General features: G+C 44.4%; 1 protein-coding gene across 2 annotated transcripts in view; it reads left to right on the forward strand.

Annotated features, from left to right (window-relative positions):
* The first annotated feature begins 7,342 nt into the window (after positions 1–7,342).
* Positions 7,343–14,414, forward strand: part of KCNN4 (potassium calcium-activated channel subfamily N member 4) — a 72,605-nt gene continuing 65,533 nt past the window's right edge. For both annotated transcript variants that reach the window (XM_083162313.1, XM_083162314.1), the window contains exon 1: positions 7,343–8,093. In XM_083162313.1, the coding sequence (XP_083018439.1) occupies positions 7,803–8,093 (291 nt within the window). In that variant the 5' untranslated portion in view covers positions 7,343–7,802. The remainder of the gene's footprint in view (positions 8,094–14,414) is intronic.

The raw sequence follows: 14,414 nt of genomic DNA on the forward strand, positions 1-14,414 counted from the left end.
TGATTCTAATACAAATTTCTGTGCATATCCTATTACATTAATTTGCACTAGCTGGGAACACCAAAAGATTTAGGAATAATATAATACCCACAGAATGACTCCTTATCAGTGCAAAAATAAGTCTTACTGTATATCGCAATGTCCTGTAGTAGGGCCGCCACTACAGTTCAGGGGCTCCAGGACTTCCTCCCAAAATCACCCCACAACTGACATACTGGATGAGATTTAATAGGATGAGAGAATCATAAAGTGAGAAATTTGGTAAGAAATCTCCAGGTTTTTTTTAAAGCGGCAATCATTTAAACTGCAAAACCAGTTTGATTTTGCAGTGTAAATGATTGCCAAATCTCTCACTTTCTGGATCTCTCATCCTATTAAATCTCACACACTATATATTTTATGTCTTACCTTAATTGTGCCTTATTCAGTGTGCAGTCTGCAAATGCTAGGATCCCAACTTAAAATCACCAGGGACAGGTGGGGAGCGAAGGGTTGGTTTTGGGGATGTTCTACACTCTAGACTTGAACCCTTAGCATGTTAGGGACTTACCTGATGAGGTTACCTGAACGTGGTGGATAACTCCAATACTCTCGCTGAGATTATGCAAAAAAACCTCTATTTATTGCAAATGATATTTATAAAATATATTACACTTCTAATGTTTGAATAGTGCACTTGCGTGTTTTTACTTTCTGTGTGTGGCATTATAAGTATCCATAAGATAGCACCTCTTATTACATGGGATGTAAACTCCCTACATATACTATATTGTGTATATATCAGCCTAAAGTAGCACCGCTTCCACCTTTTCCCCCTGCCCGGCGCCGACGGAGGGGGGGAGGATGGCGTTGCATAGCGGAGCGCTATGAAAGCCGTCCTGAAAGCCCCTAATTGCTGGTACAACCAGTAGATGAACGGCTTTCCCAGCGATGTTGTGGGAGCGCGCAGCAACGCTCACCGCTCAACCCCGGGGCATACACACTGGGCGGCTTTGAGCTGAAAGCCGCTCAAACCTGCTGTTTTGAGAGACTTTCAACTCAAAGCCGCCCAGTGTGTACGTGCCTTAACTTGTGCACTGTATAGCACTCCTATTGTTTGTTTTTATATACAGTATGTTACATTTTTCGCACAATTATCTTTCACCTCTATAACACCGCCAACATACAGTATGCATTGGCTGCTTTTATCAAACGTTTATCAACACCTAAGTTGTCCTACTAGTGTAATGTGTTGGGGTGGTTTGGCTGGGCTGGATTTGGGGGTGTCCCAAGCTCTAGACTTTAGAATGTTAGAGACTTACCCGCCGGTACTTATGATTAGGACGCTGCCTGTTGTGATTCCAGCATCAGCATCTCCACTGACGTTGGGATTCCAGCGCTAGTGCTGTGGTCGCTGATCGGAACTCCGGCATCAGTATTTCAGCTGCCGACACCCATTGTAAATGCATCCCCTTTTGTACTACAAAGGGTTTATATAATAGGTCGGTCCTGATATTATGCATCTGGCAGCATTTCAGAAAGTTCGCTGCTAAATTAAAAGTGACAATCAGTTGAAAAGCCAAACCAGCCTCAGAACTGAAATCTCACCTGTACCAAAATATTGGAACCTACAGTTTTACATAAATCCCCCCAAATCTGCATTATGCATTCTAATCCGAATGGAAACCATTCCACTCTTCTGCTTCCAGAATGTGTAGGCTTCCAGCACCCCTAGCATGGCTGCGGCACATCAGCTGGGAAGTTAGGGGGTTATTCTAGTTCAGTCTTTCTGACAAATTCCTTCTTAGATGGACAAAACCATGTGCACTGCAGGTGGGGCAGATGTAACATGTGCAGAGAGAATTAGATTTGGGTGGAGTTTTACTTCAAAGTGAGATCTATATTGCAGTGTAAAAATAAAGCAGCCAGTATTTACCCTGCACAGAAACAAAATAGCTCACCCAAATCTAATTATCTCTGCACATGTTACATCTGCCCCCCTGCAGTGCACATGGTTTTGTCCATCTAAGAAGGATTTTGTCAGAACGAGTGAACTAGAATAAGGCCCTTAGAGTGTAGTTTTAGTAATGTTCATGCATGTAACAGGATGTATTTCATTACATTTACAGCGGACCCATTATATAAATGGCTATAATTGTGTCACTATGCAATAAAAGCAAACGATTATTATGGTACATTTGGGAAGCTGCCAACTGTCCATCGTTTCTACGCTTTAATGGCTTGGCCCCTGGATAATGTTCTGTCCTTATTTTCAGCACTGAGCTATTACACAGTACAGTCCTTATATTTGTATAGGATTGTCATATTTACCACCACTTTTGTACTGTAGCCTGCACTGTATACAACCCGCACTGTAGCCTGCACTGTAAGTGATCCGCACTGTATCCAACTCGCACTGTAGCCTGCACTGTAAGTGATCCGCACTCTATCCAACCCGCACTGTAGCCTGCATTGTAAGTGATCCACACTGTATCCAACCCGCACTGTAGCCTGCACTGTAAGTGATCCGCACTCTATCCAACCCGCACTGTAGCCTGCACTGTAAGTGATCCACACTGTATCCAACCTACACTGTAGCCTGCACTGTAAGTGATCCACACTCTACCCAACCTGAATTGTATCTATCTCACACTGTAACCAACACACAATCCAACCTGCACTGTAACCCACAATGTATCTGGCTCGCACTGTAGGTACAGGATACTGTTTTATGGTTGTGGAGATTTGAGGGAGGTGCTCAACAAAAAAAAATATGCCCCACCCACTTTGTTGTGCTCATGCCCCCTTTTTAAAAGATGCAGGGGAAAGTGTTTTGTGTGCTATGGAGTAGTGACGACAATCAGTGTGATCCCTATCCCCAACTGAGGGCAGAGAAGACTGCTGCAGTCATTGGCATCCCAGCACAAAGCAGCATTTGCTGGGCGGTGGATGGTTGATGGGTTGAGGGAGAGCATGGACCAGAGACCCATCCCTGGTAATTAGTACACCCCCCCCCCCCCCCCACCTCCCCCTCACCACTGGCTGTCTCCCTCAGGATACAGGAGAGAGTAAGTAATTATACTGACTGCACGCTATATAAGGCAAACTACAGCTTGTTACCTGCTAATTATGTCCTCTTCATGCTCCAATATCAAGCATTTGGAACCCCCCTCTAGATATTCTGCATCTGCTCTTAAATGTCTAGTGAGAAAAAGTGTCAAGACAAGGATCAAAACCCACCAAAGCACATACAGAACAAGCACATACAGATCATGAACATACAGACCAAGCACATACAGACCAAGCACATACAGACAATGCACATACAGACCAAGCACATACAGAACAAGCACATACAGACCATGCACATACAGACCAAAGCACATACAGACCATGCACATACAGACCAAGCACATACAGACCATGCACATACAGACCAAGCACATACAGATCATGCACATACAGACCAAGCACATACAGACCAAGCACATACAGACCTAGCACATACAGACCAAGCACATACAGACCATGCACATACAGATCAAGCACATACAGACCAAGCACATACAGATCATGCACATACAGACCAAGCACATACAGACCAAGCACATACAGACCTAGCACATACAGACCAAGCCACGGTTGCTATCAATTTTGGGGCCCAGCACTCATTTTCAGACTGGGCCCCAGGCCCCCTACCTCCTCACTTGACTTACCGTAACCCAGATCCTGCTCCCCATCTCCTCTTCCGCTTAGCTGCAGTCCGGAGGTCCGGGAGCGCAGACTTCTTCAATTTAGAATGGCGGCGGCCAATTAAAATGCAGCACTGGCTGGTGAGACAATCAGAGCTCACGTAGCAGCAGCCACTTTGATTGGCTGCCACTACACAAGTTCTGATTGGCTCAAAAGCTGGTGCAGCATTTTAATTGGCCGCCAGCATCCTGGGTTGAATAAGCCTGAGCTCCGGGACCTGCTTTGATCAGCGCACTGAGCGCAGCACAGCAGAGGCAGTCGGGGGGTTTCAGTGGGCAAAACGACTAAAAGATCTTAATATGTATAGTTTAGAGCAGAGAAGGGAAAGGGGGGACATGATAGAAACTTTCACATATATCAAGGGTTTTAACAAGGTACAGGTGGGAGACATTCTTCACAGGAAGAGGAGCAGCAGAACACGAGGACATGCACTGAAACTAGAGGGAGGAAGATTCAGGGGAAATTTGAGGAAGAATTACTTCACAGAAAGAGTAGTAGATAAGTGGAATAGCCTCCCATCAGAGGTGGTAGAGGCAAATACAGTAGTACAATTTAAACATGCTTGGGATAGGCATATTGATATCCTTACAAAAAAATAAGGATCAAATATGGTTTGAGGTAACGTTTAAAAAAAGGGGCAGACTAGATGGGCCAAGTGGTTCTTATCTGCCGTCACATTCTATGTTTCTATGTTAAAACAAGCTGCCCTGGCCCTTTCAGAGGCCAGGGCCCACTACAGCTGTACCCATAGGACACCCCTATTGTACCCATAGGACACCCCCATGTGGACCATTTACCAAAACTGCCTACAGTAAAATAGCAAAATACTAGTTACCAGTCCATCAATATGATGAAATGACATAACAGTAATGTCAGCACCAGCGGCTGTGTGCGCCTGGAGCAACATTTGAATTGCTCAGTTGGGTGCCAACTAGCAACTAGCCAACTAGCTCAGCACTTTAATCCCCCCCATAGAGGCAAGGAGCATCATTATCTATTTATCACATAGAATTTCCCAGCTCCCTTCAGCATTCCGCCCTGCACTAATTAGGGCCCTCAGCGTCAGAGGCGTAGGGAGGGCGGAGCCACTGGAGCACACGCTCCGGGCGCAGATTGGGCACATGGCGCCGCCGGCCCGCCCCCCCCCCCCCCCTCCGCAAATGACACTATGTACTTCAAATATACTAGTAAGGGACCGGGGCAGCGTGCGCCGGCATCTGCTCTACCCGGCGCCTGCGCCCTGCCTGCTCACCCGGTCCCAAGAAGCTCTTCCAGAAGAGCACTCACCACTGCGGGTGCCGCGGCGCTGACGTCATGCGGAGGACCCGCCGGCATTACTTGAGTCTCTGCGCGCTCAGAGACTGTAGTAGATGGCGTGACCGGGTTCACCAGCGCCGCGGGCAGAAGGAAGCACCAGTGTGGCAGCCTGACTGCCACTACTGAAGCACTGCAACAGGTGAATCCTGTGTGTGTGAGAATGGTGCTCACAGTGTGTGTGTGTGTGTGTGTGTGTGTGTGAGTGAGAGAGAATTGTGTTTACAGTGTGTGTGTGTGTGTGTGTGAGTGAGAGAGAGAGAATTGTGTTTACAGTGTATGTGTGTGTGAATGAATGAATGGTGCTTACAGTGAGTGTGTTTTATTATATCTTGATAAAGGGCATAGGAGCCCAAAACTATGGCCTTTAGCATTGTCATTGGTTATTGATTGAAGATAGTCTGCTGAGTGCTGTCCACGTAGAGGTTGATAGTTTCCTTTAGGGTAGTTGGCACCAGAGCCAGTTGTTTCAGTTTCGTTACAGGGTGCCATTCATATGTTTGTACTGTACAGTATGTATGTATTTCCAGCAAAAAAAGTTTCACTCATAACGGCTGTGCTTTAAAAATCCTTCGTTTGCCACTGAATATATATCATTATCAAGGTGGATTTCTTATTTAATTTTTTTTTAAAGCTAATTATTATGGTAATGAACTTATGGTAATAAACTTGGGGATTGGTGGGGCCCGGGGGAAGAGAGGGGTGGTGTGGGGGGGCCGGGGGGGGGGGGGATAGCTCTTTATCTGTATATTTATTTATTTATTTACAGTGTCTTATATAGCGCAGCAGATTCCGTTACAGTGTCTTATATAGCGCAGCAGATTCTGTTACAGTGTCTTATATAGCGCAGCAGATTCTGTTACAGCGTCTTATATAGTGCAGCAGATTCCGTTACAGCGTCTTACATAGCGCAGCAGATTCCGTTAGTGTGTTATATAGCGCAGCAGATTCCATTACAGTGTCTTCCATAGCGCAGCAGATTCTGTTACAGTGTCTTATATAGCGCAGCAGATTCTGTTACAGCGTCTTATATAGCTCAGCAGATTCCGTAACAGTGTCTTATATAGCGCAGCAGATTCCGTTACAGCATGGCATCTTATATAGCGCAGCAGATTGCGTTACAGTGTCTTATATAGCGCAGCAGATTCCGTTACAGTGTCTTATATAGCGCAGTAGATTCCGTTACAGTGTCTTATATAGCGCAGCAGATTCCGTTACAGTGTCTTATATAGCGCAGCAGATTCCGTTACAGTGTCTTATATTGCAGCAGATTCCGTTACAGTGTCTTATATAGCGCAGCAGATTCCGTTACAGTGTCTTATATAGCACAGCAGATTCCGTTACAGTGTCTTATATAGCGCAGTAGATTCCGTTACAGTGTCTTATATAGTGCAGCAGATTCCGTTACAGTGTCTTATATAGCGCAGCAGGTTCTGTTACAGTGTCTTATATAGCAGCAGATTCCGTTACAGTGTCTTATATAGCGCAGCAGATTCCGTTACAGTGTCTTATATAGCGCAGCAGATTCCGTTACAGTGTCTTATATAGCGCAGCAGATTTCGTTACAGTGTCTTACATAGAGCAGCAGATTCCGTTAGTGTCTTATATAGCGCAGTAGATTGCGTTACAGTGTCTTATATAGCGCAGCAGGTTCCGTTACAGTGTCATATAGCGCAGCAGATTCCGTTACAGTGTCTTACATATAGCAGCAGATTCCATTAGTGTCTTATATAGCGCAGCAGATTCCGTTACAGTGTCTTATATAGCGCAGCAGATTCCTTTACAGTGTCTTATATAGCGCAGCAGATTCCGTTACAGTGTCTTATATAGCGCAGCAGATTCCGTTACAGTGTCTTATATAGCGCAGCAGATTCCGTTACAGTGTCTTATATATCGCAGCAGATTCCTTTACAGTGTCTTATATGGCGCAGCAGATTCCGTTACAGCGTCTTATATATTTCAAATGTAACATGCCAACGCATGTTAGCCACGCCCCACGGGGGGGGGGGGGGGGGGCGCAAAATATGTCCTTGCTCCGGGCACCATGGCACCTAGCTACACCGCTGCTCAGCGTTAGCTGCACCTGTTCAGCACCAACACAATGCTGCCATTTATTAAATGCAAATAAAAAGTCGTCAAAACTTTTCTAAACCTCATGTAAAACTTTTTCTAACTTTTTTTTATTTTTTTACTAATATTTTCTCACGCCTCCTGCTCACCTCCCACCCCCTGCACACTTGGGCTGAACACATAAAAACAAATTATGATGCTGGTACAGTGGTAGAAGAAGAACAGCGTTAGTGAGGGACAGATAAGGCAGGAGGAGAGCTGGAGGACTGTTGGGCAGATAGCAGCCAAGTGACAGCTCAGGAGGGTGCACAGATAAACCAATGGGAAAGTCTGCAAAAGGGGGGCAAAGAGTGCAGCCAGAAATGAACAGAGAGGGGGAAGATGTGTGATAGTCAGAGCAGAAACAGGGAGCTATATTAACAGAAAAGGGAAGATAAACAAAAATAAATAAATACAATAACAAATAAATAAAAATAAAATAACTACAATAGCATCAATAAATCAAATAAATAAACCCAGGAGAGGTTTGGGATTATTTGGGGAAGGCAGGAGGCAGGTAAGAAGCGGTGCAGGGAGCGGGGGAGTACACTGTCCCCTCCCTGCTGCCAGGAAGCTGCGGTTTCCTTAGCTGTCTCTGCTGCTAGCCGGGCTGGGCCGGGGCACGGGAGCTACTGCCAGACGAGCAGATGGGAAGGAGCGGCTGGTCTCTGCTTACACCATGCCTTCCTGCATCCCGGGGGAAAGCAGCCCGCAGCGACATGCAGAGCAAGGAGCTCACCGACATCTCCATCCTCAGCTCCCAGCCCAAGGTGGACCTCCTCTGGGAACCCCCCTCCGAGAACCTGCGCAAGCTGAAGATGAGGAAGGTGCTGGTGGAGCAGAAGAAGAGGCTGTCAGCTTGGGCACTTTTCCTGGCACTGCTGGGCATACTGCTCATGGTCCTGCACACAGAGCTGCTGTGGTATGGCACCTGCCAGGTAAGTCCCTAATGATAGCAATCTGTTCTTATTGTGCAGGGGACCAGTGACCACTTATTTCGGGATGCCCCCTACTAGAGTGCACCTGCAGATAAGAGTATAAGAGTATAGTGACCACAGGGGTCATGGCTGGAATTAGTTATTGCAAGGAGCGTTCTGCAGGAACAAGTCACAGCTTAAGGAATTCCAGAGTCATTACAATCCAGACTCTGCATGTTAGTATAGGGACAACCTGCAAAATTAATTATTATTATTATTATTATTATTTTATTATTATTTTATTATATAATTAATAATAATTATTATTTTTATTATTATTATTTTATTATTATCGTAATTATTATCATTATTATTAGTGTTATAGTATTATTCATTTATATTATTATTATTATTATTATTATTATATTATCAGAATTAAATTATTATTAGTATTATTATATTATAATAATTATCATTATTCTATTATCATTATTATATTATAATTATTATATTATTAGTATTATTATTATTATCAGAATTAAATTATTATTACTGTTAATTATTATTATTATTATTATTATTATTATTATTATTATTATCAGAATTAAATTATTATTACTGTTATTATATTATTAATATTATATTATTAATATTATATTAAATCAATCAATTTGTATTGAAGATTTTCATAGAAATGGGGTACAGAAAAAAGAAGTAGGGAGTTTCCCTACTTCTTTTTTCTGTACCCCATTTCTATGAAAATCTTCAATAAAAATGTATTGATTTATTAATATTATATTATTATTATTATTATTATTATTATTATTAAGCTGCCCATACACGGTCCGTTTAACGGATCCGTTTGGGACTTATATAGTACACATCGCATCGCATCGCATTGCATGCCTGTGATAACCAGCTAGTACAAAGAGTATGTGCAGCACATACTTTTTGTACCGTACGATGAGATGCGCCGGAGCGGGCATCTCATAGTACAGAACAGACGGTCCGGGAACGGACTGCCATGGGCAGCTTTATTGTTATTATTACTATTTTGGCAAACAGAAAAGGTTTTAGGAACAAGGTGTCCTTCTAGGCTCTCTATATAGAATGTTAATCTAATGATCTGCAAATTAGTATTATTATTACAACACAAAAGTGCCCGCTCTGTAAGGCAGTGGTTCCCAAACTGTGTGCTCAGACTTGCTGGGGTGCTGCAGGGGTCTCCTAGTGGTGCCTCTGGTGGTCCGGAACCAAGTCAAATTATTTATGGTCAAAGTGATGAGCAAAAGCAGCCAATTATAAAACATGTGGACAATCAGTAGCGCAACTCTGTACCCCACCATACAACTGACGCAAAGGGTGGCAGGGTGGCACAATTCTCTGCATTTGGTGCTTTTCCAAATGTATCAGTTATAAAACATTTTGCCTAGGATTGCTGAAAAAAAAATGCTGATACACTGGATCCATGAAAGTTTGGGAACATCACTGCTGTAAAGTTTAAATGCAGTCAATTTGGGGATGGTGCTAATTAAAAGAACAGTTATCCCAGTTCCCAGATGGCAGAGATCTACTCCGAGCCGTCTGCTTGCTACCCAAGATGGTATTTGGATCCACAGGTTTTCATACAGACTCTCTTAAGCCTAGAGGATATTGTGAACAATATCGCTCAGAAAGGGGCTTCTGAGCGATATCGTTCGCAATATCGTCTCCTGTGCGCACTCGTTACCGATGTCTGCTCCCATGCGTTGGTAACGATGAATGATGTCTTCTGGACATGCAGGTCAATTTGGCTATGTAGCCAAACAACCCGCATGTTCAGCGGGTCCTGGTGATGTCTGAATGATATCAGCCACCGATATCATTCAGAGTGCTCACGGAATATCGGCATCCTTGCCCGCGGCCAATATTGTCAATTGTGTTGGCTGCGGCCCCCATCGTTTAGTGTGTATGTGGCTTTAGTGATCTCCGCTCTCTTAGTCCGTAGCGTCCTCTTACCATAAGTACATAACAAGTCACTGCCGCAGCTTTGGAGATTCTGGCCTCTCGCCTGCACGTCAGTCATTTATCCTGCACTCGTAACCTTATAAATAGCTGCGGATTTCTATATCCCAATTGTTCTATTCATCTGTAGACCTTCATTTACTTTGTATATCACACATTATGACTTGTTTATCACTTGTGTTACTTATTATATGTCCCGCTATTAAGCAGAGTCGTACTCTTTTTCTAGTTTTTCGTGTTGAAAATTAGAATTTTGCGTTTCTCAGTATCACATCTCATCTTATATCTGTATCCCTGTAGGTTTTGTGCTTTTGTGGGACTTTGTACTAATGGCCTGATTCAGGTCTGTGTGCTAAGCAGTGTACATTCGCTGCTTAGCGAGCGGATAAATGCTGCCTGCTGGGCGAGCGAACGCCCACACCCCGCAACTGTGGATATAGCCAAGAACGGGGCAGCCACTGATGACATGTGATTCCAGCTGCCCACCCTGTACAGGCTTCACCGCACCTGCAAAAACGTGGGGTGCTCTTGGGTACCAGGATGAAAACAATTTATTAAAACACACAATTTATTAAAACACACAAAATTACAAATAACAGACAAATACAATTTGTGTGTTATTTGTAATTTTGTGTGTTTTAATAAATTGTTTTCATCCTGGTACCCAAGAGCGCCCCACGTTTTTGTTTGTGTTTCTGGAATCTTTTAGAGGCTGGCAATCCTCTTACGTGGTGGCTGCTGGGTAGCAAGTTACACCTTGGTTATCTCTAGCGCCTAAGGCAACCTTTTTTCTTCACCGCACCTGCGTTTGCATGGGGACGCGCAGCGTTTTTCTGGGCGCAGCCACCAATTTTCTGTGCATACTCAGGAAACACTGGGCGTCCCCATTCGAAAGCCCCCTACATACCCAGCTGTGTGCAAACGCCTAAGCGACTGTGATAGACGGGTCTGTACATATTCATCGATAGGCATGCGCAGACGCGCGTCATTAGTCCCCGGTCCGATTAGCGTTTAAGCGAATGATACGATACTTTTCCCAGCCAGTGTTTTTGCTTTATGGGTTATTTTTAAACAAAAGGTATTTTTCAATCAACAAGTCAGCAGTGGCCCGAAGGCTTTAGTACAACAATGTAGTAATAGTGTACGAGGGTTTTCCTCTCACATCTGATAACATTGTGTAACAAATGTGGGTACCCATTCTAAGTTTAAGCCATTGTGGAACAAGCGAGTAGATTAAATAGTTTTTATAATGTATATGGAAAATATTCATATAACAACCGCAGCTTCGTAAACACAACAGTTATCACACCGCCTGGTACGTTTTAATATTTTATCTCGAAAGGGATCAGATTAAGAAACTTTGCTGTAAAAAAAGAAAAGAGTCTATTCTGTACACTGCAAATTATTTTGTTATACCCCATTCTCACTGCAGGCAAATTCCTACATCTAGCATGTCGACCTGGAAATTTGCCTTTTAACACAGGTTTTTTTGCAAGTGTGAACTGTCTGTATAAATGGGTAAAACCCTTCTTTTTACCCGTGTTTGAGATCCGGGTATGCAGACATGGATTGACCCGTTCTCACTGCATAAAAAACCTGTGTTAAAAGGCAAATTACCGGGTAGAACTTCTTCACCCGGGAATTTGCCTTGCAGTGAGAACGGGGGTCAGTCCCTGGCATTTTAATGCCTGGTAAAAGATGTGTATTTCTCACTCACAGTGAGAACACGGTATAATTAGACCTCAGCCGCACTTAAGCTGGGTACACACTGAACGATGTGTGTGCCCAGCGAGATCGACAGCGGCGGGGACCGGCATGAGTGGGGGAGCTGGCGACTTTCTCCGTCGTCCTACATGTACAGGCAACAGAGGTTGTAGCTGGTAAAACGTAAATCGTCAAAAATAAAAATGTGTGTTGTAGAGACAATAAATCCAGGTTCACTCTGCCTATAGTGTGCCAATTAAGAGAATTAAGAGAAACACAAAGGGTGGAATATAATAAGATGAGAGAATCAAAAAGTGAGAGATTTGGGCAGAAATCTCCAGTTTTCATTTACACTGTAAAACCAGTTTGATTTTGCAAAAATCTGGAGATTTCTTACCAAATCTCTCATCCTATTACATTTTTCTGACATATAGATACAGCCAGCGGCGGCTCCTACCTCTTCGGAGGAGGGGGGCTGCCGCGATGAGCCCCCCCCCCCCTTTGCTGCAGCCGTGCTCCTGGTCCTGCTCTCCGCTGATGCTGCGACGACCGCCGTTTTTGGTCCACGCTGCGGGGCCGGCACATGCACAGTAGCTTCTTCGGTACTTCACATGCGCTAGCTCCAGCCTCTGTGGGCTGCTTTTGCAGCAGTCCCCAGAGGCATATTCAGGGTCCCGGGCCCAGAGCATGCGCAGTACCGTCCTCATACTGCGCATGTGCAGAGCCCGGTTTTTATGGGCTGCCACTGGGACTGGTAGGTCGGACTACCAATAGGATGTCATTGCCAGTCACCGTGAAGCCAGTGCAGTCTCCCAGGCTGCATCTGGCTTCACTTAGGCAGAGAACAGTGGCGGATCTTACCTGGAGGGGCTACAGCCCTTTAGCCCATAGGTAAAAACGACCACTGGGTGCGGCCCATTCAGGGGGAAACATTTCTGAGTTCTTCTGGCCCATTGCAATCAGCAGAATCATAGAAATTATCGTCCAGTGTGTACCCATGGGACAGTGTAATGGATAGCATTACTGCCTCACAGCACTGAGTTCCTGGGTCCGATTTCCACCTTGACCCTGTGTGGAGTTTGTATATTCTCCCTGTACTTGCGTTGGTTTCCTCTGGGTACTCCGGTTTTCTCCCACAATCCAAAAATATACTGGTAGGTTGATTAGCTCTTAACAAAATTAACCCTAGAATTAATGTGTGATAATGTGCTAGGGAATATAGATTGTAAGCACCATGGACTGATGTATATATATAAATATTCTTTGTAAAGCGCTGTGGAACCAGATCCATATTTTTAAATAAGTTTGTTAGCAGTTTGCGGAGACTCGGTGTACAGACAGACAGGTGCATGTGGGTTACTAATCAGTAATAAGTGGAAATCATTAATGTGCTGCCAGCTTTCTATGACTTATCATTGGCATTTGCTCTGGTGAAAGCAGTTGTTGAGCCTGCGGTTCCATGTCGGGCTTTCGTTAGCTGTTTATACACAAACAGGTTGGCAAAGGACAAACATTTGTACACAATCACCATTGTGCCTTTTGAACGCTTGCCCAGCTCTGGCGTATGACCTCATGAATAACAATAGCAAATTACATATCAAGAGAGCAGTTTGCAGCGCAAGAGGTTGTGTAGCAGCTGCAGGTTGCTGTGACAGACAGCTGCTTTAGGCTAGAGTAATTAAGCCATTTTTGCCTATCCTGCCAGATAGTTGTGGGAGGCTCACAATTTTTCCTGGAACCCCCGTAACACTCGGAGAGCCTGCTTATCTCCCGCATCCTGCCTTCTGGTTACCACATCCTTTCTGTCAATCACCTTGCCAATGACCAATGATTAAAATAAAGTAGCCGGACAGATTTGCCCATGCTTCCTACGACCCGTATTCAGACCCTAATGGTGTGTACACACGGTAGATGTGCCTTAAGATCCTATCCACGACCCGATCAGATAGGATCGTGGATAGGATCTTAAGGCACATCCGATTTGCATCCAATCTTGACTATATAGTGCAGATCTGCACTATATAGACAAGGCAGCCAAGACTTTCTGGCTTCCGATACGTGAACGTGCATCGGGATCGGATCGGGATCGCAAGGGTTAAAACCCTTGCGATCTGCATCCGATGCCGATCCGATGTTGACTATATCGTCAACATCGGAAAGGAAATCAGACCGTGTGTACACACTATAAGTATACAAATTCAGGCTCTAAGGTCTGAATTAGGCTTGATTTGGGTGTGTTAGAGGCGGGGCTTATTGAGTTATGCCAGCATAAAAGTTGGGCCATTCCAGGGTTCTACGTGCTAAGCCTTAGAGAGAAAGAAAGAGAGAAAGAAAACATGGACAGAGATACCAGAAAAGTGTTTTACAAATGACAGGAAGCTGGTTGACCGATACTTTATCTATCTCCACTTTATCGCTCTTCAAGGCTTATGTGGGGTAGACACCAGGACGATTTGGCCCAAAATGAGCCAAATTTAGATACAATCTCGACAGATTGTATGTAAATCGGCCATGTTTTGGGCTATTTCGCTGACGTTTTGATGCGATCCGATGCGCGGCCCCACGGGTCGTTAGGTCTTTTCTGAGATCCTAGCTGCAGAAGGTAGGATCTGAGAAACAAACATTGTAGTGGGT

Source organism: Crinia signifera, chromosome 19, assembly GCF_055691185.1.
Source record: "Crinia signifera chromosome 19, ASM5569118v1, whole genome shotgun sequence".
Taxonomy (NCBI): Eukaryota; Metazoa; Chordata; class Amphibia; order Anura; family Myobatrachidae; genus Crinia; species Crinia signifera.